We start from the raw sequence: 26,856 nt of genomic DNA, 5'->3' as shown, positions 1-26,856 counted from the left end.
ACCCGCTGGAGACGCCAAACGCGTCCACGGGGCGCCACGAAAGCTAACCCAGAGCGATTCCCCCAAACGAGCGAAAACGTAAGAAAGCGGCAGCTACGTAAAAATTCAGGCGCTGCTGCTAGAAGCCCCTTGCAGCGAAGCCTCGGGGCTGCAGCCCGAGGGAGGCCGGCGGCAGCGCCTACGCCGACTTTACAGGAGCGCGGGGAGGATGCGCCGCGCCGCCCGCGGACCTGCGTGCGGGGTTTCACCCGCAGCTTCGGACAACACGTTGGTAAAAGCCGCATAACGACTGGGTGGACTGACAAACAGATTTAGTTATCGTTTAATCTGGCTTACTATGATCTGCAGCTGTTGCAGTTAAAATGTTCTCAAAAGTTACTGGGTGGCTTTAATTCCAAACAGTTGCTGGAAGGACAGTCAGAAATCATGAAAACAAAATACGCTTCTTTTCTTTAAATGTCTCATTAAAGGGGGGGGAGCATTTCTGCAGCACAAAGATGACATCAGAGGAGCTCCACAGTTCACAAATGGCTGCACCTTTCAAAAAAAATTAAACCCTAGATTGAGTTAATCACCCATACAAGCGAAAAAACGTAATGAAGATACTTAGTGCCAAATTGGTTTCTTGAGACCTTTTCCATGTAAATAATACAAATCAAACCTTGAAGTTCAGTGCAGATATGATCTGACAAGTAAGCCAGGCTTTTTGTTTTACTTTGATCCAGCTCCAGAAATATTTTATCCAAGGTAAAGTTGGTTTTAAGTGTTTTCCATTTAAATTTTTAATTTTGGATATTCATCATATAGGAAACTTGCCTATAATGCTTAAAACATTCGTCTGGCTAAACTGACTCACAGCCCTAAGCATAAAGATTCCCTTATATTTGCTCCTAAAAGTGAAAACATAAAGAACTCACTATGTGACAGGGGATCGGTTTTAACTCTCTGTTATTTTTAATGGTACACTGAACCGGAGCTGAACATTTCCAAACATCAAGTCCACCTGACTTGAATATTTTTAGCAGTGCTCCGCATCTCATAGGCATGCTTGTGAATATTGCTTTTGGAAAAAGTAAGGCGGAGAGGCTTTTGCTTTCTAAGAGGTTTCTCAAAATTCCCCCCCGTGCTGCCATGCCGTCAGGATGCCGCCCGGGAGCAACAGTGCCTTCTCTCGGAAGGAAAACGCTACGTAGTGGGTTTAACCTGATTTAGTAGCTTTACTCAGTCTGAGAGTTACTTTTATTTTCATTTTTGTTTGAAAAAAAAAGTCTCTTTTCGACTCCATTCTAACAACACAATGAGGATTCTGCAATCCAGAAGGTTACCCATGAAAAGAAACAACCTCGTTCACAAATTTCAGCATCAAACGCCTAAATACGGATCTGGGCACCTTGCTGCAAGCATCCGGGTTTTAAAAATTCAGCTTTTGTGAATAATGTAAAATCCTCTGGATTCTCTTACTTGCACAAATTCATATGTAGTATATTTAGAATTAACAGGGCCCCTTTTCTCTTTTCACTTGAATGTGTGGTGTGAGGTTAATGAAAATAAGATGGATCTTTTATTTGGGGTCTTAAACATAATATTATTAAATGTGCCCACCAGAAATGTAGGATAAAATATTTGCTCTGCTTGAAGATTATGTGATATTTGTATTCTAAGCCTCACCACAGTGGGTTTCTTTAAATAGAAGCTATACTTTACTCCTAAATTGCTTAAGGCAAAGGAAGCAGAGATGATGTTTTTATGAATGTTTAAATGCAAATGGAACTGCGAGTGAATGCTATGCTAGCTAACATCAAAGGCTCACCAAAGTCTCTGCATTAATGAGGCTCTTTGTTTCCTGGATCACAGATTACAACAGGTTTCCAACTCATTGCCAAGGCTTTATCTCCATTTGGGAGGGCTGTAAATCTCAGACGATTTTTTTCACATGCAAAACAAGAGGATCATCTGAAAGAAAAAAAAATCTTCAAGTAGCAAATATTTCATTCAAATCATTATTACTCAAAGTGGCTGCAGCTTATTTTATTTTTGCGATGTTTAAAAGAATGGAAATTTGCAGATGGAGTTTCCTACGGGGTAGCCCGTTCGTTCATTTGGCTGGAAGAGCCGAGCAGGAAAATAGTAAGCAGCACCCTTTACCGTCTCCCATCTCCCGCAGCATGGCGAAAACTGCCCCCAAAATAAGAACAATAATTCTGTGTCATGCAAAATCAGCAATTAGCAGAAAGATGGATTTTGCTTCATTTAAATACATTCAGTACTTTTCAAAGTGGCTCCAACTAGTTCTTCTCCTCCCCAAAAAGTAATGAGATTATATCCATAGTAATAATACCCTAATTAACAAGAAACATAGGGACGAGATTTTTAGCTTCCTATTCAAGCATTGAATGTGACAATATGTAGTATATTGGGTCATAAAAAACAATTTACATGGCGTCATTACAGTCTGTAGAAAAGTCTCCAGGACCCAGGGCTATCTTATGCAATCTTAATTAAGGAAAATAAATATCGGCGTGTTTTTTTAAGCTACCGGAGACATGCACAGGACCTGTCGTGTGTGATCAGAAGAGATGGGGAGTTTCCTTTTCCATGGGAACTGCTTACAGAGAAAAAATCTGACGCCGACACCGGAGTGTCTAATGTCTTTGAAACTGGCTGCGAAGATGTTAATTTTGTGTTTCCATACCCTTCGGGCCAGTCAGAAAAACTAATAATTTTCTGCAATCCCACATCACGTCTCTCTTTCCAAAGGGGCTGCGGATCAGGGAGCCAGCGGCGGGGAGCCCACGGGCGGCAGCGGGGCCGAGCTCCGGGCAGCCCCACCGCCGGGGCCGCTGCGCTCCTCGGCCGGCCGCGAAGCTGCGCACACGCGTGCGCGTCCCCCGGTGTGCACGTGCGTGCAAATGTGCATGCACACGTGTGTCCTGGCGTGAGGATACGTGGTTGTGCGCTGCTCTGTGTCTGCAGTTGGGTGCGCAAAAGCGTGCGCGCCAGCTCTGTGGGTGTGGGTGTGCTGGTGTGCGTGTAGATGTGTGCTGATGCGCTTGTGGGTGCGTGTGCAGGTGCATGTGTGCTGTTGCATGTGCACGCATGTTTGTGTGCATACACAGGTGTGTAGCAATGACAGTGTAGAGATACACAGGTGTAGATGTGTGCGTGAGAGGCATGCAGGTGTGGACATGTGCTGATGGATGTGTGCAGACTGTGCGGGTGCAGGTGTCGGCACGCAGACGTGTGTGCATACGTGTGCGTGCAGAGGCGTACGTGCACAGATGTCTGCATGCAGAGGTGCATGCTGATGTCTGTGCAGAGGCCTACACGCAGGTGTGCGTGTGGATGCGTGTGTGCATGTCTGCATGCAGAGGTGTGTGTGCAGGTGCATATATGCACAGATGTCCGCACACAGATGTGCACGTAGATGGGCGTGCAGCTGCCCGCGTGCAGGTGCATGCGTGGATGCGTGTGCAGATGTCTGCACGCAGATGCATTTGCAGATGCGTGCGTGCAGATTACTGAATGCAGAGGTGTGCGTGCATTTCTGCCTGCATGCGTGCATGCAGATGTCTGTGTGCAGGCATGTTTGCAGATGCGTGTGTGTGCACACGTGCATGCACACACGTGCATGTGCACACGCCTGCAACCGGGCACACGTGCTGATGCCTCTCTGCAGGCGCGTGTGCAAGGAGGAGGGGGGGGGATGATGTGCATGCTCGGCCGGGCTTGCTGCTCCTTTAAGGCAGCGCGTGTGCGTGTGCGTGTGTGTGTGTGTGTGTGTGCATGTGTGTGCGCGCGTGTGCGCGCCGCCCCCGGCCCCTCCCCGGCGCTGTCAATCAGGCGGCGGGAGCTTTGATGTCGGCAGCGCCCGGCCGCCGCGCCCGCCCAGAGGCGCCCGGGCGCTCCGTGCCGCTGCCTGCCGCCGGCGCCCGCTGCTCCCGCGGAAACTTCCCGGGGCTCGGGGACGGCTGGAGGGGGCGGCCCGGCCCGGCCCGGCTTGGCGGCGGCGGCGCGCCCGGCATCCCGCGACGGTGCCTGCAGCCCCCCGCGAAGCACCGGGGAAGGAGGTGGAGGGAGGGAGGGAAAAAAACAGAAAGAAAACAGATTTTTTTTTTTAAGAAAGAATTTAAAGAAAATCTCTAAAGGGATTTAAAGGAAGAGGCTAAAAAGGAGGAAAAAAGTTCAAAAGAGAGGGGGGAAAACTTTCAAAGGGATTTTTCTTTTAAGAGTAGATTTCTTTTTTCAAAAAGAAAAGGCGGGGGGGGGGGTTAAGCCAGCAGGCGGAGGGAGCGGGGCCGGCCCGGAGCGGCGGCGAACAACAGTCGCCGGGAAAGTTGCTGCGCGCCTGGGCCGGAGGCAGCGGCGGGCGGCAGGAAAATGCCGCAGCTCGGCGGCGGCGGCGGCGGCGACGACCTGGGGGCCACGGACGAGATGCTGGCCTTCAAGGACGAGGGCGAGCAGGAGGAGAAGATCCCCGAGAACGCCTTCACGGAGCGCGACCTGGCCGACCTCAAGTCCTCGCTGGTGAACGAGTCGGAGGGCAGCGGCAGCCCCGCCGCCGCCGGCGCCGCCGAGGTGAGCCGGGCCGGCCGCCCCGCCGCCGCCGCCGCCGTGCGCCCCCCCGGGCCGGCCCCGCCACCCCCGGCTCCGCTTTTCTCTCTCCTCCCCGTACAGGCCATCCGCCGCGCGCAGGATCCGCAGAGGGTTTATCAGGAGAAGCTCCCGGACCACATGGAAGATGGTTAGTGGGAGCGAGACCCCCCCCCCCTCCCCACTGCCCGTCGCGGTCCCGGCGCGCCGCGGGCGCCGGGCGTGACGCGGGGCTCTTGCCGCCCGCAGGTATCAAGCACCAGGACCCGGGGATGTACAAAGGATCGGCGTACTCCGGCTACCCCTTCCTCATGCTCTCCGACCCCTACCTGCCCAACGGCTCCATGTCGCCGCTGGTGAGTCCCCCGCGGCCCCGGCACCGGCTCGCCGACGGCCCGGACGGCCGGCGGGAAGGGGAGTGGGGAGGGCGGGCGACGCTCGGGAGCCGGCGTTGCTTTCGCCCTCCCCAAATTCGCTGGAGCAGCTTCGGTTCGAACCTCCTCATCCTGCTGAGTCCGCGTCCCCGGCGGTCAGAGCCCCGGACCGAACCCCAGGTGCTTTACGTGCCTCCCGGGACCGGGGCGCGAGCGGCGTCCGGGGGTACGTCCCACAGTTTAATTTCCCTCGGGTACGTCTCCTTGCAAAGCGGCCTGGTTTCGGCCTCCGGTCGGAGAAGGCTCTGTCGTGGTTGATCTCCCCAGAGGTGGATCTTACGCTTCTAAAACGGCAATAGATGTTTTTAGGAAAATATTCGGTGCTGCTGGAGGCAGTGCTGGGCTATTCCAGTCCTGCTCCTGCCGAGTTTTACCCTCTCGGGTCAAATCTAGTAAGTCTGTATGTTTCAGTGTTATGTTTTGGTGTTTATAGTAAGTTTGGCAATGTGAATAGCAAGCTGAAGGATTCTCCGTAAAAGCTCTCTTCGGCCATGGCCATCTCTGTGAGGGCTTGGGAAAGAATTTCACAAATTCTGATAAACTGCGTTCTCGCTCCTCGGGGGCAGCCAGCACCACGGTGCTCCTTTCGGGTGTTTTTCTGCGTTTACAGCTCGGTGGATGAGAACATCATTCATTTTATTTCACTTTTAGTTTTTAACCTTTAAGGCAAAAAGGTTAAATTATATATAATGGCCTCCTTAATCTAACTGTTTCAATCATTTGCGCTTTAGAGGGTGAGGATGTTAAGCTGGTGTTATGAAAAATTGATAGATTATGGGGTAGGAAGCAATCTTTGAGTTAAAGCGCGATGAAATGCTGTTCGTCCTCCCGTCCCGTCCTGCAGCGAGGACACGGGTGCTGCCGCGCGGCCGCCCGCGCCCGCGTGCAGCCCTTGGCGCAACGCCCCAGAGTGGGTCTTGCCCTGCCGAAGGCAGGGGACGGATACTGGGGACCTGTCCTGAAGTTCTTCTCCTTCGGTTTCCAGAAAGAAAAGATGTGTTTGCGTTGGCAGGGCCGATGTGCAGTATTGTAATCAAAGTAAGCGTTTCTTTTGCTGCTTCCCACCTCGTGCCCCTTCCTCCCGGTAGCAGGTATCCTCCTCAGCTCTCTAGCAGGCAGAGAGCTGCTGTATATTTTAGTGTTTAAATCGTATTAAATCTGTTTTATTTAAAAGCATTTAGTTTACTCTCTGGCAGAGAATTTGACTAAGTTCTGAGTTGCTCTGGCCTAACAGGTATTCATTGTAAGCATGGTATTTCTTTTAATCTTAAACCCTTATGTATGGGGTAGCCTATCTATCAGAAATTGGACTAGAAAGTAGATTTTTGGTTTAAGAATCAGTCTTCGTAATGATTACGTAAAAAGGTTACAATCAGAGCAACCGATGGAAGTGCACAGGCAATGCAGAGCTTGAAGGCGAGAAAAATCAGTAGCAGGGAGGGGACGATTCCCATCCCGGGGAGGCCCGGGGAGATCGCTCCCCTGCCGCGGGGGGCTTTGCTTCAGGCCTGTTCGTGTTTCACGACTCGGAAGGCTGGTCAAGTGTTTTCACCTAAAAATCTGTTAGCTGTCCAACAAGCATGGGCAGATTTCTTCCTCAAAGGCTAGTCTTTCCTTTGCTTTTTAGAGGTGATCTAGTAGCTATTCCAGTATACTTGGGGGGCATTTTTGCCCTGTGTTTGTATCGACTGTGTAGACGTTATCGTAGTAGACTCTGTATTGCTCTCGTGCAGATTTATTGCTGCTGTGTGTATTTTATAAAATATGGGCTATGATCTGGTGGCTGCTCCCAGTAATTGAGGAGGTCAAATCTGTGACCAAAAGTTTTGGATACTTAACCATCCATAAAAGTGTGTTTAATTAATGTTTTTAGCACAAAACGAGGGGGAGGACGGTGCGAGTGAATGGGATTACGTATCACAGTCATGCGTGCACTTGATAGTAGAGATTGCATTTGGTCTGGCTGGAGCTTCCTGTAAACATCTGTGTGCAGCCAGGACTAACTTCATAATCATGTAAAAGAATAGATGTCTAAAAGTCAGCCCAGCAGTGCCTTTTCCAAACTTTTAGGGTTTCACATTTAAGTGATTGAAAAATACGATGCAACTCCCCGAAGGGTCAAGGGCCCTCAGAAATAAGGCTGCAGCGTGAGCCCCAGCCCTGCCGTGCACTGTAAAACCGCAGTTTTTTCCGACGGCTCCTGCTGCACCTAGGCACGGTGCTGCGAGCAGCGGCCGGAGCGTGCCTGCCTCGGTGGGTGTGTCGCTACTCCCGTAGCCCGAGTGGGGTTTCCTTTTTTATTTTTTATTTTTTATTTTTTGCTTTTTTTATTTTTTGCTTTTTTTTTTTTCCCCAGCAGCATCGCTTTTGCTTTATCCTCCTGCTTGTAGCCCGCTGACCGTCGTGCCACCCAGGCGGCGCTCACCCCAGTCCCGTCAGGGTCCCTGCGTCTCTGGGGCCGGCGTTTTATCAAAACACACCCACTTGCGCTATTTACATGTCCGGGTGTCGCTGGTGAATGGTGGGTGGAAAGTGTCTCGGTGCCTGACATGAGCGGCAGCCCGGCGCCCAGCTGACTTGCTGTGGCCCCGGGTCGCAGCAGGATGTGGCATGAGCTGCCCCTGCAGCAGGCAGATACTTGGCACCGGGCTCAGCACAGGCCACCCGTGCCAGGGGTAGCAAACGCTGTTTTGGGGCCAGACCGGTGCAGATCTGAGCATGCGTGGCGCAGAGGAGGTGTGCTGCGAGCTAGCAAGCGCCCTGCAGCAGCACTAGAGCCACCAAAGCGGGGTTGCAGCTCTCGGGTGGTGATGTGCATTTCACGAGTCTGCTTCTGCTCCTTGGAAAACTCCAGTTATTCCCAGAGCAGAATATGTAGGATTCACTGGTTAAAAATCTGCAAGAAATGTCCAAAGAATATTAAGAAGTTGAGGAACTGTTTTTCTAAATGAAATATAGAATCATAAAACTATATCCTTTTTTTAAATAGTACAAATAACTTTAAACCAAATTAAGGTACATCCTTGGTAAGAACATCAGTCTTTTAGGTGGTTACAAACATTAGAGGTCAGACATGGTCAAACATGTTAACACTTTGATCAGATTAAAATATTTTTCTTGCTACAGTTGTATAATTGCGTTTAGACCTGAGGGGGTTTTCTGAACACTGTTATATCTTGTACTATGTGGTAGTTACATGGCAGAAGGAGCACTTATAATTTCCTTCAGGTTGCTTTTGTAAATAATTTTAGCAAATAGGAGGATGAGCAGTGCTGTGCTGTATGTGGGGCACAGGAGGGTGGGGGGCTCGCCGGTCACGGGGAAGCTTGGGGCTTCCTTTGGTTCACACCTCTCGTGCACTTCTTCTGCATGTAGTGAGTGTGTGAGTAGTGGGAGAGCAGGATTAAAATGTTTTGCATGCAAAGCTGGTGCCCTGGACTTCTGTACCGTTCTTGCTTGAGGAAACTGAGCTCCAGGAGCCTCTCTTTCCTTGGAAAACAAAGCCTCTGCCTAATTTTCTTAGTAATTAAATTCTCAAGGTAGAGCTCCTGTAGGAACAAAAGGGTGGTGGACCTTCCCAAGCTCTACTCGTTTAAAGCACCGAAGTGAGACAACAGGTTTAGGAAATGCTACAGATGTACAGAACTTGGTTCCTAGGGTCTGCTGGCCTCCATGAGCTTGGTGCATTTTTTTTTTCCAGTGGGTTTGGAATATCCCCTTGGGCATGGCAGGATTAAAGTGCAGTTACTGCTGGCCTGGAGCCCCAGGTCCCAGATACGTCCGGTGAGGTGGAAATGCATGGAGCTGAGCCTCTGGCAGGGAGGGTCTCCACGTGTTCCTGTCCAGCGACAGGCAGAGCTAAAGCACCAGCAGCTGTGTGGGTTTTTCCGCCCTAGCTTTCGCTGTCAGGGCAATATTTCCATCTTGCTTTTTTCTATGTCGAGTTCCGATCCTGCTAAAACTGGTGGCAAAACTCGCCGGGGTCGGTGTGATCGGGATCGGTCGCCGTGAGGGAGTTGCTGCTTGGATAGGTGAGGGCTGGTGGCCACAAGGGACGGCAGCTCTGGGCTAATTTACCAGTGGTCCACGCTGCTGTGTGACAGCCACAGAACCTGTCGGATGCCAGCTGGTGCCCGACGGCAGGATCTGTGCTTTTAGACATCGCCAGCATGCTGCTCTAACCCCATAATTCTTATATTCAAGGGGAAAAAAAGCGTGAAGAGTGCCATGTCTGTAGATGGACATCCTGGCAGACAGATGACTAACTTGTTCCCTCCTGACCAAAGCAAATCCACTTCTTCCAGCTCTGCTACCTAGCTTGAAATGGGATCATGGTGAAAACAATTTTTTTTTTGCATGTTACAGTGCTGGATAGGTGGATATACCAAGGCACAGGGCTTCCGAGGTCATTTATTGCATGTCTGATTCAGCCTTGGTTTCCCCCAAGGAAAATTCTTGTGTTAATTTCTGAGTTCATATCACACCCTCAATTTTGAAGCAGAACTTCCCTTTGAAATAAATTAGAGTTCTGCCCAAGACGCAGCGACACGATACAGCGCTGTATGTGTGTGGTCTAGCTTGAGCTTATTTCAAAAATTGTTTGGGATGAGGGAAAAAAAAAAAAAAAAAAAAAGGAGGGAGAGAACTGTCACGGGGAAATGGAGGCGAGTTGTCCGTGAAGCCTTGCGTGTGAATAACCGTGCGCGTGATGGAGGTGGTGCGATGCTCTCTGCTTCTTCAGTGGCTTCCCTGCAAGGCGATGCCCGGGCCGCATTTGTTGGGCTGAGCTTACGTGCACTAAAGGCACCGCTGAATTCCCGTGCTTGGATGGGAGCGCGTGTTTTGGAGGGGTGCTGTGCTGGGCAGAGCAGTTTGGGGTAAACGATGGTCGAGCACGTGGTGACGGGCGGTTGCTGAACTCCTCCGAGTCGCAAATTCCTCCCCGAGCCCTCGGGGAGCATCTGGTGCTGCGTTGGTCTGAAGAGGGACCGCCTGGGCCCGGCGCCGTGCCCGGAGGAGGCGTCCCCGCCGCGGGACGCGCAGCTTCTCCCCCGCCCCTCTCCTCTGGCCGAACGGCGATTCCTGCGCCCCGCCGTGCGGGCTTTCTCGTGCGCCGTTCTTCCACCTATCTCCTTAAAAAACAGGCTGCAACACACCTGCTCGTTAATCTGTGTCTGGAGGATGAAACGAGGGTTCAGTGGGAGGACTGGGTGAGTCAGAGCTGGTTGCAGGATGCAGGGCTGTTCGTTTCCTAGTTTCCAGGTTTAATCCAGCTGAATCAGTGGAGACCTAACGCCCATCGCTGCCTGCCGGCTTGTCCGGCAGCCTGCCGCAGAGGGCAGGTCTCTGTCCAGCTCCCAAGCGGGGCGAGTGTTTCACGGTGTGAGTAATGAGGTGTCCTCCGAGCCCAGCCGGCCGCGCCGGGAACCTCCAAAGTCTCTACCAAACCCTTCCCTGACGTACCCCGAGGGCTTCATTCTCGCCTCAGGACTGCCAGTTCAGCACATGCTGTTAGCACGTAAACCCACCTACTTTGTTTCTTAAAGGAAATGATTGCAACATCATGTGCCTCTGAGTCTCGATTGCGACAGGATCCTTTTCTTGGTCACCTCCGAATGATCTTGGACAAGTAGCTCTCACCTTCACGCCTCCCTCCTTGCACTGTGACTTACCACCGCCGCTGCCCCGTGGCCCTTGTCTCTGCTTTGGCATTGGGGTGTTTATAAATTACGAGCGTCTCCAGCGTTGCGAAGGAGTGTGTTCTGCTCCACTGCCTCTACAAAGTGGTTTCATGGAGAAGGTGAGATGTTTGGCCAGGACTGAGCCTGAGCAAGGTTGGCAGAATCGGTGGTTCCTCTCTGGCCCGTGGTGCTGGCTGGCAGCTCCAGTCTAGGAGGCCACTAAAGTGGCTTTAAACCACCATTCCTCTCCCATCTGCTGGTTCTGTGCTGAACACAGCTCAGCTACAACGAAGAATCTGGTTCCTTGTGTTTCACGGGGTCCCCAAATTAGTATTTTGTCAAACAATAAACTCAACGATGCAGTGGTAAGTTTTGGAAACCAAAGTAAAGCTGGTTACTAGAATCTAGAGTACTTTTCCCCTGCAGTTATAGCAACTTTATATTTGATTAAATGATAGGCAAAAAAAAACCAAAAACAATATTGCCGTTGTTTTACTGAGAATTTGGAACTATAATGTACAAAACACACATCTGTCTTGAAGGGCTATGCAGTAATCATGGACTGACCAAAGCAAAAAAAGTTTTAAAGTGATGCAACCTTCTCTGCCATACGTTGAATTAGTTTTTTTGCTGTGGTTTGCTCTGAGGTATAATAGCGTAGACAGAGGTTCTTCTCTGATGTGACTTACACAAAAGGCAAACGTGAAATCCTGGGCTCGAAAAGTGTGCCTGGCTCGGCCCGAGGGGGCTAAAATCGTAAACGCGCGTGTGGGATGTTTGTCTAGGAGATGCTCTTCCCAGTAAGATGCTCCGAACGGGTCAGAAATGTGGAACGCGTGGAGTCCGGCCTCTCGCGACTTTGCCCTTAAAGCAGGAGGGCCGGATCGAGCGTGGGAGACCGCGCGCGCCCTCGGGCGTCAGGAGAACCGAGAGGGAAGTTCAGCCTTCGAGCTTCGGCTTCCCGCCGGGCCTCGCGAAACGGGCCGTTGCGATCTGGGGGGGGGTCAGGCCACCCGGGGCGGCCCAGAGGTTCGGACGTGCCCGTGACGTTCTCGCGGAATCGCGTCGCCTTGCGCGGATAAAATTAAAAATACACGTGTTAACCCTAAATCCAAACCAGAAGCAATAGTATAAAATAAGAAAGGAGAAAACTCGAACCTTTTTGTTCAACTTTCTCTGATACAAAGCAATTTCTCCAGGACTGTACACCATATGAAACACATTATAAATGCTCTTGTAAAATCCACATCATTATACCACATGAAAGGCTGGGTCCTAAAAATAGCCATTCAGAGGGGATGCAGGCTAGTAGCAATTTCGGTGATCATGAAATAGTTGTGTTGACATCTCTATGCATGCACACCCACAGAAAGCTTTGACTTTTGAATATTCTTAGCAACGTTTGTGCTTTATGGAATTTTCCATGTTCTGATGCTATGAATAGTCTCTTATCCATTGGTGTTTCTTTCTGATCTTATCCCCGTATTTCTGACTCTGATTTTATTGAGAAAATGGGGATTTCTTGTTTGTCTGTTTGTTTTTTGAAGTTAAACTCTTTCCTTGCCATCCCTTTGCCTCAGAGGTTGGCAAAATCGGTTACATTTCCCATTCTTCTATCAATGGAAATATTTTCTTTCTTTTTGCTTCAGTAGATGTGCACATCCCTAAAATTTGAAATCTAGCAGTCAAAATGCAAACCTAGAGCCTTAGATAAGGACATGAGGAACTGCTGCATCTACCAGCCTTTGTATCTGCTGCAGCATTCGAAAGTAAATGAAACTGCGGTGGGTAATTACACAGTAATGTATCCACAACAAAAATCTCTTCCTCCTCCCAGCAGTCAGAATTTGGCTTTTGTTTTGAAATATGAAAAGATAGAGCGTCCTTGTTTTGGTGTGTTTACAGCAGAGCCCTGGCTGGTGTAAACTGCCATAGCTCTGGGATAGGCAACAGCGTCATGCCGAGTGATATCGCTCACGATCTTTTTGAAGAGTGCACCAGATTTTATTTTATTGCTGTTGTGTTTTGTTTTTAGCTTGTTACTGTTTGAAATGATTATTATAGGTATAGCTTTAAAAAAAGTTTTTTTGAATCTTCAGTGCTGATTTCTACTTGCATTTTTCTTTTTTAAGTAACGATTGGGCTGCTGGAGCCAAACGCCTCCAAACACTAGGATGTCTGGGTGCTGTGGTTTCAGCCTGTCCAGGGCTTTAAGTGCATGGCCCCTCTAAAGTCAACTGGAAATGGTTTATTTCCTTAAAATGAGCTTGCTTTTGGAATAGGAGATAAATCTTTGGTGATATCAAACAAAATAATAGGGTGGTGAAGAAAATTGCATTGCTTCTTAAATAGCTGGCATGAACATCATTAAGTCTGAAGTTTCATTCAAATCAGATGTAGCTGTGGTTCTAATGCTGTCACACACAAACTCTTCAAGAAATGTGACTTTAAGTGATTCGCTGTGAGAGCTTCAGTCGTTCTCCAGGCTGTTTTAACTTAAAGGGCAGCTGTTGTCCCTTGTCCAGCTCTGGAGTCCTTTTCTAATGGTAACATTCAACTGGCTAAATCAAGCTGTTGAATTCCTGCAGGCTGTTAGTAACTTTGAAGAATGAAATATTGTAAAACGACATCACAGAAATGTGTGAGCTGTTGCTAATTTAGCTCCCTGAAAGAGCTGGTATGGGGGCATGGGAATGCCCTGATGAAACAATCGATAATATGAATTTATCTAAATCTCAGAGAGTAAATGCGTTCATTTCCAAACACAATCGGCAGTAATTTAAGGATGTATTTCCAACTCAGTTCTAAGAAAGTTTGGCTCATGTGTTGGCATATTTGGTCTGTATAATGCAACAGATTCTCATATTTAGAAACAGCCAGTAAAAGTTTTTGAACACTTCTGGCTTGAAGTTAGCACTATGCCTAAGCCCTTTTTTGTTTTCCATAGTTAGTTTGATGGCTGAAACAGGGATTGTATCTGGCAGTGTAGGTTTTCTATTATTCTGCTGGACTCTGTGCTTTTCCTGCTAGGAGCAGAATTCAGATAAAAACAATCGTTTTGTACTGGTGGGCTGGAGTTCTGCGGCTTCTGAACCTCACTTAAACGTAAGAGTTGTAGAGAAAATTTCACTCCTCTACTCAGGAGGACAGAAAATGACCTGCTGTTATCACTGCCAGTTGCTTGGATATTGGCATTAACAAAAAATGTTATATAACTAGATGCATGCACTTAAACTTGCAAAATAAAAATATTTTACAACTGTCATATACTATTATTACTAGTCTAGTAAGACCCAGATCTGCATATAAATATAAATGCAGACCGAGGGATGGAGGCAGGCTGCAATGCTAAGCAGGAGTCTGTAAAAGATGAGCAGCCGTTTCCAAAAGCATTGCTGTTTGTGTAAGTTAATATTTAAAAAAAGGAGGGAAAAAAAGTGCTGTGGTAGGTGCATCACTGCCCTGGCCGTGCTTTCCGGGGCCGGCGCCGGCCCCTCTCCGGCCCAGTCCACGGAGCCGAGCGATCCCGTTCCCGGCGAGCACCGGGTGCCGTGTCAGCCGCCTGGAAACAGCCGAATAAGCAGGCGTTAGCAACACCGGTTGTTTATGTGTTAACACAGGATGTTCTCAAAACCAGGTACCGAGTGAGGCATGTTACCGAGTTTTATAGCAGCGGAACCGGATAGTCTTGTAGGCGCAGCGCGAGGCTGCGACGGAGGGAGCCGCTGGTTTATCCCGGCTCCTGCGCCGAGTCCCCCGGGAGCGTGTTTTCCCGTGACTCAGTTTCCCCAGGAGTGTTGTGAGGCCTGATGGTTTCGTGTACAAGTGATGTTGATGTGAGGAAAGCCTCGCTGGTGCTGGAAGAAGAGAAGGAGCCCGAGCGGAGGATCCTGCAGTTGGGGCCGTTTCAGAAACGGCTGCAGAAAGGGCCAGCCAAAAAAGCGGGCTGCACTGCTTTCTTAGACCATTTACTCCAAGATATTAAACAAATTGCAATTTTATAACCTTTTAGCAAGTTGCAGGTGGCCCTAAAACCACAACTCCTTCAAGCCTATTGGTGTGTTTTCTCCCTTTAAAAACAAATTGCTTTTTCAGCCTTAAACAGTGGTTTCATAGAGTGGCATCAGCTGGATGGGAACGTTGGCTGGATGGTCCAAAATGTCTTCTAAAATACACAAGCTGTACAAGGCCGTGGTACTGAACCAAGGACAAAGTGTCATTTCTTATTTACCAGCTTGTAATATGCTGATGAGAACAACCCCTCAGATCGCACTGCGTAGTTTTTGGACACACGTAGCAAACCCCTGGATGCATAATTCAAATTCCTTGTCATGAAGAATGAGCCTATTTATCTTGGAACCTTTTTTACTTAAACAGTAATCTCTAGGAAATCATTTGTTAACGGTAGTTAGCTGCCAGTTTGTCAGTTAATGGCTTGAGGCAAAGTCAGCAGCGAGTGGAAGCTTTTCAAGGGAGAGGTTGCTGTCGCATGTGGTGCAGAAAGGTTTATAACGAGAAGCATTAGAGGAGCCCGTCGGATGAATTCGGTCCAACTTTCAGGAGCACGAGGAAGCCGGGAACGTCGGGACGTTCGCGCGCCGGCCGCTTGCGCCTCCGTTTGCAGAATACGTCAAAGCCGTCGGCGCGTCAGGGTCTAAGCCCGCGTTCGCCTTCCTGGAGGCTGCAGGTCCGAGCCGCCGTGGCGGGGTCCCCGGGGCGCCCGCCCGGGAGAGCGCTGCGGGGCCGAGCGGGGTTTCTGCCGGGGAGCTGCACCCGCCGGCCCGGCTTGCGGGCGTTACCGGTTCCAAATAAAAGCCCGGCAGCTGGTTTCAGTTAGGTAATCGGGGTTATCTGATCCTTTTTTAATCTGAGCAGCATCACCAAGCATCTTGGAGCGATAACTTCAAATTGCTGTGTATACTGAGCGAGGGGGCGGCGTGGAAGAGAACAAAATGGCAAAAAATGGCCCCAAATCCTCCAAGAAGGGTGCTGAGAAGAGCTGCCAAAGTCCACCCCAGCCCCTTCCTTGGCGCGGTCGGACCGGGCGAGGAACCGCTGCCCTGAGCAGCAGCTCTCCCACGGAGCTGTGCAGCCCAGCCGAAATAAATACCAGTTCCCTGCGGCGTTATCTCCCACTCCGCCGTCTAGCCGCAGAGGATGCTAGGGTGTATGAACTGGCCGGGGATTAATGGCAGCGCGGTTCAGGAAAAGCGGTGCTGCCAGAAGGACGTGGGACCCAGACAGAAGCGGAGAGGGGCCGGTTCTCGGCGCGGATGCCCCCAAGGGCTATTTGTCTGAGAGCAGATTTTCCCACAGCCTTCATATTATTTGAAGAACCCCCTCTGCAGCTGCAATCCTTCCCTTCCCCGAGGGGAAAGCAGGGTGGTAACTTTGTGAGCTGAATGGTGTGGAGGTTTAGGAGAACTGCCGTGGGAGGGGAAGATTTGGCTCATTAATGTGGAGCATTGTGCTGCCAGGAACAGAGTTTTGGGGCAGAAGTAATAACATGGGAGCAGATGCAGTCAGCTTTTATTAAACTGGTTTGTAGATGACTTTAAATGGGTAGTGTTTGCGTGTGGGTCTCTCCTTGTGGAAGGCAAGAGCATCAGAGCCCAGCAGCAGAACCTGGTGGAGATGCTTGCTGAAAAGTACAGAGCAACCCACCAAATCTGTGGAAATAAGAGAAGATTTCTCCCAGATGTATTTAGAAAACATAGCAAATTTGTAGTTGTGTTGCATTTTTAAACTCTTATACTTCACATATCTCACTTGGAACAAGGAACAACTGCAGAGTCATAGAGCTTATGGTCAAATGGGACTAGTGTTATATTGTCACTTCTTTATGGTGTGTCATCTCTATGCCAGGGAGCACTGAATCTCTCCCAGTTACTCCAATAGCAGGATATAGTATTAATTGCTTATTGGTGTATTGCCAAGTCTTGAAGCACTTCCTCTTTGAATCAAACTTTACGTAACTCTAACTCCGTAACGCTTATCTGCTCAGGGTGATGGTTGGATTTCATTCCCTGATACGCGCCGCTCCATGACCACCAGTAATGACGAGTTAAACTCCTTCGGTAATTGCGTTGCACAAGTACACAGGTTGGAATGACCATTGGCCAAATACAAACTGCCTTTCTCAGCTGGTGATCAGACTCGGGCAGGGCCATCGGTACCTCAGAAAGTTCGCTACGGACATCATGGCTCTGCCAGTGACCTGAATATTGCTGCTTGTCCTTACAAGATGCTTTTGGTCACCTCCATACCCTTTGGACTTAACTGTGCTGCTCTTGGGAGGGTGTTGGGAGTCATCGGCCCCAGTAGACACGGCTGAATTTTGCAAATCTCTTTAAATATGTCGGCAGCATTTCTGACTTCTCAGTAGACTTCCAGTAGCTGTCACCTCCTTCCGCTCGGACTCCAGCTGCCATTTCGCAGGCAAAAGAGCACTGGCAGGAATCCTTCCACTGCTCCGCGCGTCCAAGGGCAGGCTGGCATGTGCGTGGGGTTGTCATTCGTGTGTTCCTCGCTGCCTTGTCGTCCCTGGTTCACTGAGTAAGGCACAGAGCCTCCCATATGAATACTATACTCCATCGTGCTGTTGTTGTGTAATACTTTTTTCTCAGGCAGTTTCTAATCTAGAGATTTTCTGGGATCTGTGCATGGCATGCAGGGAAGTCTCCTCATCACCTCAGGTTCTGTCTTTCGCTACCGAGAGTTTATGACATAATTCTGGGTGTCCAGGGCTTGCTTTCTCTTTGTATCTCCTTTACTGTTGCTTTCATTTACTAATATGTTGAACTTCAAAGTCTATTCTTTCCCCTTCCTAATTTTTATGGAAAAAATGGTCTGAACCCCATTTGCATTTCCTCCCTGAGGATACTGGCAATCCTTAATCCTACATATTAAAGAATCTCAGTTTTCCCAGCAGCCTTTAATACTGGAACTGCTCTTCCATTCTATTTTCTCCTTGAATTTTTCTCCACTGATTCAAAATTGTTCTTCATGCTGCCCCTTACCTCCATGATTAGCTGTTTGATCACTTGAAGCCTTTTGCTTTCCATCCTCTGCTTTTGCATGCACTGTGTAAGATTTTTGTGCTTGTGGCGCTAGGACTCTTTTTGCCCTTGGCAGCCACAGTGCACAGAACGGTGTGGTGTGCGGTGTAACCCGCTGCTCTCCAGGGACCAGATGGAAGGACTATTTTTATAGCCAAGACGTGGCAGGATGGAAGACCGCATGGTGAATAATTGGGTGCTAACTTATTCAGGGTGGTATTCATTTCACATACATAGGTTCCCTACTCCCATCAAGGGCGAGGCAATGGCTCCCAGTGAGTACTGCTGCAGCTTACCTGCTGGAGAAGTGGTTTCAGTCCTTGTGCTGCTGTGGACATGGGATGGTAAGGGTGGGGGGAAATGCTCAGCGTGATCCCAGCGGGGTCATCCCTCAATTCTGCCCCATTGCCCTGTTCCTCGCGCTCCAGTGAGGCCAGAGCACTCCTTCCGCTCGAGCGTTTGCAAGGAGAGTCCCGAACACGGCGCTTCTCCTGCATTTTCCAGCTCTTGCAAGGAGCAGGCGGGAGGTGCAGGAAGTACCTCGGTTGCAGACTGGGCTAGCCGTACGGATACAGGGATTTAGAGCACACAAACCCAGTATTCTCTGCTACAAGTCGTTCTCAGCTATGTGCTCTGGTAATTAGCATGTGCATAAACACTTTGTAATCTTGTGATCATGGCTTGCAGATTAGCTCTTTTGCCAGCTTTGCGATTTCTTTGCCAGTTTTAGTTTTAATTGCAAATCCATTACTGCCAGCTCCCTTGCATATTGTAGCAATAGGCAAATTAAAGCACTTGGACACAGTTGGGCGGGTTTCAGTTAAGAAATTAATTGTTACTGCCAACCAGTGCTTTTTCATGTGAGGGTGGCATTTGAGTTTGGTTTTGAGGGCATAATCTCCAAGACTTTCTTCTTTGTTTTCTCCTCCCCCCCCCCCCCCCCCCAGCTCCAGACTGCATTGCCCTGTCGAGCAGGTCCACAGATGGCACGAAGCAAATTTTTGCCTCTTTGATCTCCTAGTCAGGAAAATTGGAAGTAGTTCTGAATTTATGAGAATTCTGTCTGAAATAAATCTGTCTGCGCACAGGGCCACCCTAAATCAATCCCGTGCTGCAGGCTGCGCTCACCTGAACCTCCCACGGCAGCACGAGGGTGCCTTGCAGGATTAAACCCCACAGGAGCAGCAGGTGATGTTGCAGCGATAGAGAGACGAACTTTGTGCATAGCATTGAACGTGAAGAAGTCTAGACAGTCTGCGAGTTACCAGGCGGGGTAATTGGCTGAAGGCTTAATCCGCCCTGATAATCCAGTAATGGTGGTGTTGGCAGGACACTGGTGGAAGCGATCGCTCAGCGAAGCTGGCAGCCGCCTGTCTCCCGGGAGCGCTGCTGTTCTTCGCTCCCTGTCCGCCGTCGCTGTGACAGAGCATGAATTTTTGAATTTCTGCAAACTACTTTTTTTGGCATTTTTCCAAAACTACTTGTGCTTTTTTTTTTAATGTCGCTTTTTCCAGCCTCCTGATGTTGCAGTCAGGCAGCCTCCCATCAACTTCGCATATAAGCAGCAGCTTGTTTTGCAGTGGATCTATGCGGACGTTGTGAGCTCCCCCTCCAAACTTGGGCCTCCCGCGCTTGGAGGACTTTTTCTCACGTGCTCCCTTCGGCAACTAGGTGTTTGAAGACAGTGTGCAAACGCTTTGCGATTTATTTCCAGAAAAATTGGCCTGTTGCTGCATTAAAGTGTGGCTCAGCTTTGAAAGCAGGCTGTCTAAAATTATTGTCTAATTGTGCATGAAGCCAGTTGATATAATCACCTCTCCTATTCCTGTTACATTATTCTCCTTCATCCGTTCCTTCTATTTACCCTAATAAATGGGTTGCATTTCAGCTAAGTTTCCAGCCTTTCCAGACCTGAAGGTCTCTGGTCCTGTGTGTCTGTACAGCCCCGAGCACAAACGGACCCTGCTGGGTATTGCTAGGAGAGTACACTAGATTTTTTATGATGGAGTCATATTTATTGGCTAACTGGCTGCTTGCTTGTTTCTGATTGCCTCGCACCTCTAGTCCAGCGACGAAGAGCCAAGTTAGATTTTTCTTTTGGTGCATCATCACTGAATTATGCCGTGAGTATTGTCTGTAAAATGCCGCTGCTTTCAGAGAGTTTGCAGATCTGCCGTTGACTGGAACTTAGTCAACGATTCCAGTGATGACAGAAGTAGAAACAGCCTGGAAATTACTTTTCTGCATTGAGTTGACTTCATTGCTAGTAGGAGCATTAAAAAAAAAACATAATAATATATGGAAACTTCTTTTGGTCACTGAAACCGGCCAAAGTGGCTGCAAATCCCTGAGTGAGCCTGCACCGTTTTTAAGTCCGCCCGTAATGTTTTAGCTCGACGTTGTTTCTTTTCTTTTTGCTCCTAAAACAATGGAAGAAGCCCAGTTCCGCTGCAAACAAAACCTGATCGCGCTCTAGCTTACATGCTAACTATCAAAGAGCATTTATTGAGTACACATTACCACCCTTCCGTTTTACAGCAAACACCTCGTCACAGCTGAGAGGCTTCGGGAAAACTATATATAGTGCGTTGGGCAGAACGTGCAGTTATCCCGTAGCTCCGGCTCCGTGAGGCTGCGGCTGACACATCCCGCCTTAGCTGTTCACGGTGTCCGTCGGAGCAGACGCGGGGTCTGAGTTCAGCCGGTGCAGAGTCGGGAGGAGTAAACACGAATCTACAGTAAGATCAAAGCGCCGGAGAGGTGCGCATGTGCCAATAATAATAGCTTATGAAAGCTCATATTTTCCTTCAACAACATCCTGTCATTTGTGTATTAGCTTTGAAAAGGGTAAAAAAAAAAAATTCAGTGTAATTTACTTCAGCAAAAAAAAAAAAGAGAGAGATAAGGCGGATACTTGATTGCAGCAGCTCGTGTGTGGTTTGCTGCGAGGATCGTACGTGAACCGCGTCCCCCAGCGCGTGTGCGAGTCTGGCGTGCAGGGGCTGAGCGGGCTGTGACCGAAGCACCGCTGTTATCTGATTTTTTTTTTATTTTTTTTTTCTGCGTGCAGCGTGTGACGATGCGATGGAGGAGGAGGTAAACAGTCGCGGAGCCGGTAACCGCATCCACACCTGGCGCGCCTCGATAAAACGCTCGCCGGCAGCTTGCGTAGCGAGCGAGGCGGCGGCGGCGGGGCCGGGGACGCGTAACGGCTTCCCGGCGAGGGGAGGGGGGTCCGCGCGCGGCGTCCCCGCTGCCGCGGGGTCTCCCGGCGGCTGCCTGAGCCGCTCCGGAAGCGCCCGTCCGCCGCGAAAGCGGGCGCCGGGCCGACCGCCTCCGCCGTCGTGCCGGGCCCGAAGCGCGGCGGGGAGCCCGCGCCGGCCGTTGCGCGGCGGCGGTTGACGTTGGCTCGCGCCTGTAGCTCTGCGTGTAAGCAGGAAAGGGTTTGGGGTTGTTTTTTGGTTTTTTTTGTTCTTCTGGGGAGGAGGAGGGCTGGCAATAAACGGTGACGAAGCGACCCGACAGATACGGAAAGCGGCGAGGAGCGAACCTGAGGGAAGGGCCGAGCGGGAGCGGCCGCGGGCCGGCCCTTCCGCACCGAGGCTGCGGCGCGGCTGCGCCGTGTCGCAGGGGCCTCCGGGCCCCGGGCGAGGTGCCGCCCTCGCTGCACGTCTGTAAAAACGACCGTGCTGGAAATGCACTTTAACTTCTGCGAGATTCTATCCAAATTCTGCAGCGGCTGGATCGGGGCGAACTGGGACTCGTTAGGAAAGCGGAGCAAATAGTAACGATCCGTCTGTTCGACGCTGCTGAAAAGCATGCTTCAAAGATGGCGTTATCCTAAAAAAAAGCCCAAACGTAGAGGGGAAAATACTTGGTCGCAACTTCCAAGTGTTGATGGTAGCGCTGTAAGTAGGTCAGCAAACGGTAATATTTAAATTAGCTCCTGTTTCTGGCACCTGGATGGGAATGTAGGCCTGGAAACGCGCAGCTGCGGATTGCCTTCCCAGCCCTGCCACCCCGACAAGTCACTTCATCTCCTGGCGCCCGGGGGGAGGATACACCTTTGGGCTCTGCCCAGTAATCGTCAGCCAGATGCTTCCCCACCTATCTAAAGGGTTTTAGAATACGTGATTGAAAAGTGCAAAGTGTTATTAACATTGAATTAATGTCTGCCATTACAATATGTAATGGAGCATTTCGGCACACGCCCCGTTTCCTCCTGCTCCAGTGTTTTGCCAGGCGAGTCCCAAGCGTTTTTCCCCGTTGGAGAGGGAGGAGGAGCTGCGGCGTCCGCGGCCCCGTCCGCGGCCGGCCTGGGGGTCCCCCTTCGCCCCGCCGGCCCCTCGCGTTTGCACCAGTGGCGCGGCAGCAGCCCCCGCGAGCTCGTCGCCTTGCTGCCTCCTCCAAAAACGTTGATTTTCGTTGCGCGAGCAGCAGCTTCGTATCGGCTGACGCACGGTTGTATTGCAAGACGTAAAACCAGACCTCGCAAGCGCTGCGTTCGTGTTTTCCAATATTTTAGGATTATTCCCTAATACATCATTAGACTTCACTAAAAGTAACAAAAAGTGCGTTTCTTTGTTCACTCCGTGTTTGTTCCTTAGCTTGCTTGCTGGTTCATAAAATACGAAAACCTTCCAATAGGATATCTAGTCACTAGTGCAAATTAGATAGTTTGTGATGTACCTAAATAAATTACAGCCCCGCATTTACAGTTTGCGTTTAAAACACACGCTTTGTCTCCTCGGGAAAGAACTGGGCCTGCTGCTTTGCTCGCGAAGTGACAGCGAGTAAAGGCAGCAGCCCGGAGCGCCGTGCCGGGGGTATCCTACGCTTCCAAAACACGCGAGTGGCAAACGTGGTCCCTTTTCCGGTGGGTAATCCGGTTTCTTTCGTTCAAAGCTGGAACACGACGTCCCTGCGTGCGTACCTCTGTGGGTAGGGCTGGTGCGAACTGGCACGGGTCTCATCTACGCGCTGTCAGCAGTCGGAAAGCGCCGGAGCTTTCGTTATCCCAGGGCTTTGTGTTTTCCCCTGATTTGTGTGATCTGGTTTTGCTCTTTTTTTGGCCGTTCCTGTTGCTTATGGCATTATTCACGGAGAGGAGCCTTGTCCTCAGATTGCACGTGCCCATGTGTAGGAATCCTAGAGAATCAGAGATAATCTTTTTACAGTTTTTTTTTTCTCTTTAAACTGGCCTGCAGATTACTTTGGCAGGGAGCGTAATTCTTGAATGCAACTCTGGTATAGAATTCTTCACTCTTTCCTAGACCACGGTTAACGTGCTCGTCACGGAGGATATCATTCTCTAAAAATACTGGAGTTTTTTACATAAAATTCTGAAGAGGGGTACTTAATGTCTGTGCACTTCTTTGGTTTAATCCCTGCTGAGTTGTACAGTTCTCTTAAATGATGAATGCAAGGTGTCTGGAACAAGGTTTTTGATGCAAGTTGTGGCTTGCACTGCACAATATCTACAGGAGAGGTTTTCACTAGTGTTACTATCATCGGTGGCAAAGGGTCCCACATAGACCCTTCTGATAAGTTTCAAGCAGCTCAACCTATATGTTAATTATTAAAAACTCAGTTTTGTACAGACACCGAAGATCTATGGCAGAGATTGGAGCATAATGCCCGTTGTTCCTAAATTGGTGGTTACTGCCTTTTCCGTGGGCAGTGTAATTCCCGAGACCTTCACTGTGCATAAAGCTCGGTCCTGCAGATGCTCATGTGACTTACTTCGCATGTGTGGATGGTCTTGTGGGAATCAGCCTGACAATTTGTGCTTAAAATTATTTGTATATAGAAGTGTTTGCAAGATCAAGGACTTTTACTCAGTAAAATTTTTCATTTGGATACATGAAAGCGTTGATGGGATGTTCAGCGCTCTCTATTGCATAGGCCCCATTGACTTTCAGTAGGAATCACTCATATGCCTCTCTTGCACATCTAAGTATTTATTAAATTAAAAACTTCATGATAAACTGAAGGACACTCCAGGAAAAAATCTTCCTGTGGGGTGCAACATTAAAAAATGTGTGTTGCCAGCAATCTAGATCCCAAAATGCCTGTTTTGTACAGAAAGAAGTTTACATTTTTTTCTCAGCCTTTTTCAAGGAAATCAGTTAAGCAGAGAATAGAATGATGGAAAATTTGTGTCTGGGTTATTTTAACCCATTACTATACCATTATTTTAACTGGCTTCATCTCAAAGCCTGTAAAATTTCCTTTTCTTTGTTAAATTAGATTTGTCACTTCCTCACATGCCCATCGAGGCTACCTAGGCTACACATGGACACACTGAAAAAAGTGGCCCAGGTGTTTCCTCTATGATTACTCGACCTGAAATGTTCCCAGGTGATAATTCTGGTAAACTGCATGGCAGCAATGGGCCCAGTCTCTTTTTGACACAAAGCAGCACACGGGAAGAGACCTCACCAGCAGGCAGTCTAGCGAAGGCTGAATTTCAGTCCTGAAGACATTTTAGGACCTCCATGGTTTCAAGAAGGATAATTTTTCCGGATTGTTTTGAACTTGAAAATTGCAGCGCCTGCTGCACGTGGTCTAGGAGCTGGCAGTCGTGTTCTCCAGATTCGTCAGGAGCCTGCAGCCCTGCGGAGCTCAGATCGCAGGTCCGTTATACCATCGAACCGAACAAAATCTCTCTCTGGAGAGTCAGGGGTTCCCTTGCCCCAGTTTGACTCTGCCCACGTTTCAAATGCTTTCTCCTTGCCCAATCAGTCACTGAGTTCTGTCATCCTGTCCGTACTCTGCTTCCAGAAGAAGAGAGCTCTAGTCACACCAGAAATCTATAATCTCTAGTTTATGAAGGAAAAATACAGAACTGATAACATCTCACATCCTGCTTTTGGAGCTAACCAATACATGATGCCGTTAAGGACTACAAAAAGAGCCCCAAAAACATCATTCAGAAATTCTTTCATCTTGATCTAATTCAGCTTGAATTTCTTTAGTTCGTTGTTCAGATCAGAGGCTGTGCTTGGGTTCTTGTGTTTTGGTTTAGCAGCCTGTGTAATGCTAACCAGCGCTAGTCGTAGATGACCAGATTAGGTGAAAGAAAATGAATTAAGCTTGTTTCTGAGCTGTGGGTTTTATGTGTACTGCCCTGTGCAAAGCAAGGAATATGATTCTTTAACTGTAAAGCAAAATATTTCACTGCAGATACCAGGAGTTTTAAGTAGGCTTGGATTTAAAAAGGAAGAGCTGCTAAATTTGGCATCCGTAATTGACATATAATTTGAAATAATAGCTTTACAGGAGTGACTACATAGAATTTGACCTTAGAATTGATGATCCTGTGGAGGAAAAAGAGAGCTTGACCCAGCTTGACATTCAGATTGCAGGGGAAGGTTGCATGACTAACATTTAAAAAAAACAGTCATTTAATTTTAATTTTGAAATTGCATCATGAAATCATAAGTTGACAACTGTGGAATCTTACACAGGCATTTTTTGGAGCTATGATTCCAATCCTCATTCACCTGAATTAAAAAAAAAATTAACTACGTTCTTTTAGAAACCAACTGTAAATTTATCTTTCTAAAAATCATTTCCGTTTGCTATGAGCACCTCTTCTGCAGTTGAAAAGGATTGCAGACAGACCTTTCTCTCACACTGTTGTGTTGCATTACCAGATGGTGGTGAGCTAACTTTTTCAAAACACCTATGTGAAAAGCGATCACAACGCCACAAACGATCCCATGCCGTGACGTTGATATTCCACTGCCAGAGAGGCCTCCGAGGCTTTGGAGACGTGAACTGAGGCAGGTCCCTTTCCCAGACAGCCTGGTGACGCTGTGGGGTTTTCGCCATCCTCACGAATTCACCCCATGGGGGAGGACTCTGTTTAGGGGGGGCAGTGGAGGTTTATGGACCTCTTTGATGCTTCTACCTCTTCCTGGGGTGGAGGGCTCTCTCCTCAGCATGGCCATCTCCCACGTCCATGCACTTCTAGGGCTGCCTTCCCGGGAAACATCCCAGGTCTGCTCCATCCTGCCCATGCTCCCATTCCTGGAGGAGTGCCAGCATGGAGATAACGTGCGGAGGGAGAAAGTGCAGCAGCACCGTGGCACAGGCACTTGCAAAACAGGGAATTAAACAAGTGACACCAATGTCCTGGCTACCAAATCGCAGAGGAGCACCTACGGCTGGGCAGGAGAACAGCAGTTTCCCAGGGTACTGTGTACATCTAGGGCTCTGCTGCTTCCATTGCATTTCCCCACCTTGTAGCGTAGCACAGGTATTCTTGATCAGCTTGATGGAAATTATAGTTTTGCATCAACTGTCTAAATGCTGATGTTTCAGGTGCGGGGAATGTCACGACTTCCACACGCAGCAGAAATGACTGTAGGTTTCGTAACTTTGGTTGTACAACCTAGTGTGCCATTTAGAGTGATTCATCTGCTGCCAGTGCTCTGCCCATCGGTGTTTTTGGTTAAGACATAACATGTTCCATGAGTATCAGATAAGGAAACAGCAGAAAAGTAGCAAAATGTTACTACTGTGATGTATTTTTAAAAATTGCTTCTTAAATGATGAGTGGGGCATGCTGAGAGTTGTCGGATAGTTGGTCTTTGCTCTTCTGCTCCCATAGACAACTTGTTTAGAAATCTTTGAATCTTCCCTTGCAAGGAAGGTTGAGTAAAAACAGTTGGAAACAAGGGAAAGCCCGCTCTGCTGTCTCATGGTAAGAGCATGGGTGAAGTGTTCTCCTCAAGCACTGGGGCCACCAGCAGTTCTAGATATCCAAGCTACTGCTGGGTCACCCAGAAATGTTCCAGAAAGAGAGGGAGGAGAAGCCCAGGCAGGTAGAAGTGGAGACGTCTGGAAACAGTCCATCAGCGAGCAGTGCACCACTCCTTGGAAATGCTGGGAATAGCGTCGCCACGGTTGGGGACTCTCTTGGCTGGTGTGTGCGAACGTGAGCTCACACAGCATTTCCTTTTTCAGTCTAGTTTATAGTCTCAGCAAAAGGTTTAAATAGGTAATCGTATAAAATCTTATTTTTCATTTCCAAGCCACCACTCAGGGATTTGCTGGTGAGCAATGTGTGAGTCGGCAAGGTATAAC

At 49.0% G+C, this 26,856-nt stretch overlaps 1 protein-coding gene across 1 annotated transcript in view; it reads left to right on the top strand.

Annotated features, from left to right (window-relative positions):
• Positions 1–4,377: 4,377 nt before the first annotated feature.
• The window catches only part of TCF7 (transcription factor 7), a 59,180-nt gene continuing 36,701 nt past the window's right edge, over positions 4,378–26,856 (top strand). The window contains exons 1-3 of the mRNA XM_062587069.1: positions 4,378–4,575; positions 4,675–4,741; positions 4,840–4,946. Coding sequence (XP_062443053.1) covers positions 4,378–4,575; positions 4,675–4,741; positions 4,840–4,946 — 372 coding nt within the window. The remainder of the gene's footprint in view (positions 4,576–4,674; positions 4,742–4,839; positions 4,947–26,856) is intronic.

The sequence above is a fragment of the Rhea pennata genome, chromosome 14 (assembly GCF_028389875.1).
Source record: "Rhea pennata isolate bPtePen1 chromosome 14, bPtePen1.pri, whole genome shotgun sequence".
Classification (NCBI taxonomy): domain Eukaryota; kingdom Metazoa; phylum Chordata; class Aves; order Rheiformes; family Rheidae; genus Rhea; species Rhea pennata.
Note: the sequence above shows the minus strand (reverse complement) of the source record. Positions and strands in the feature narration are given on the sequence as shown.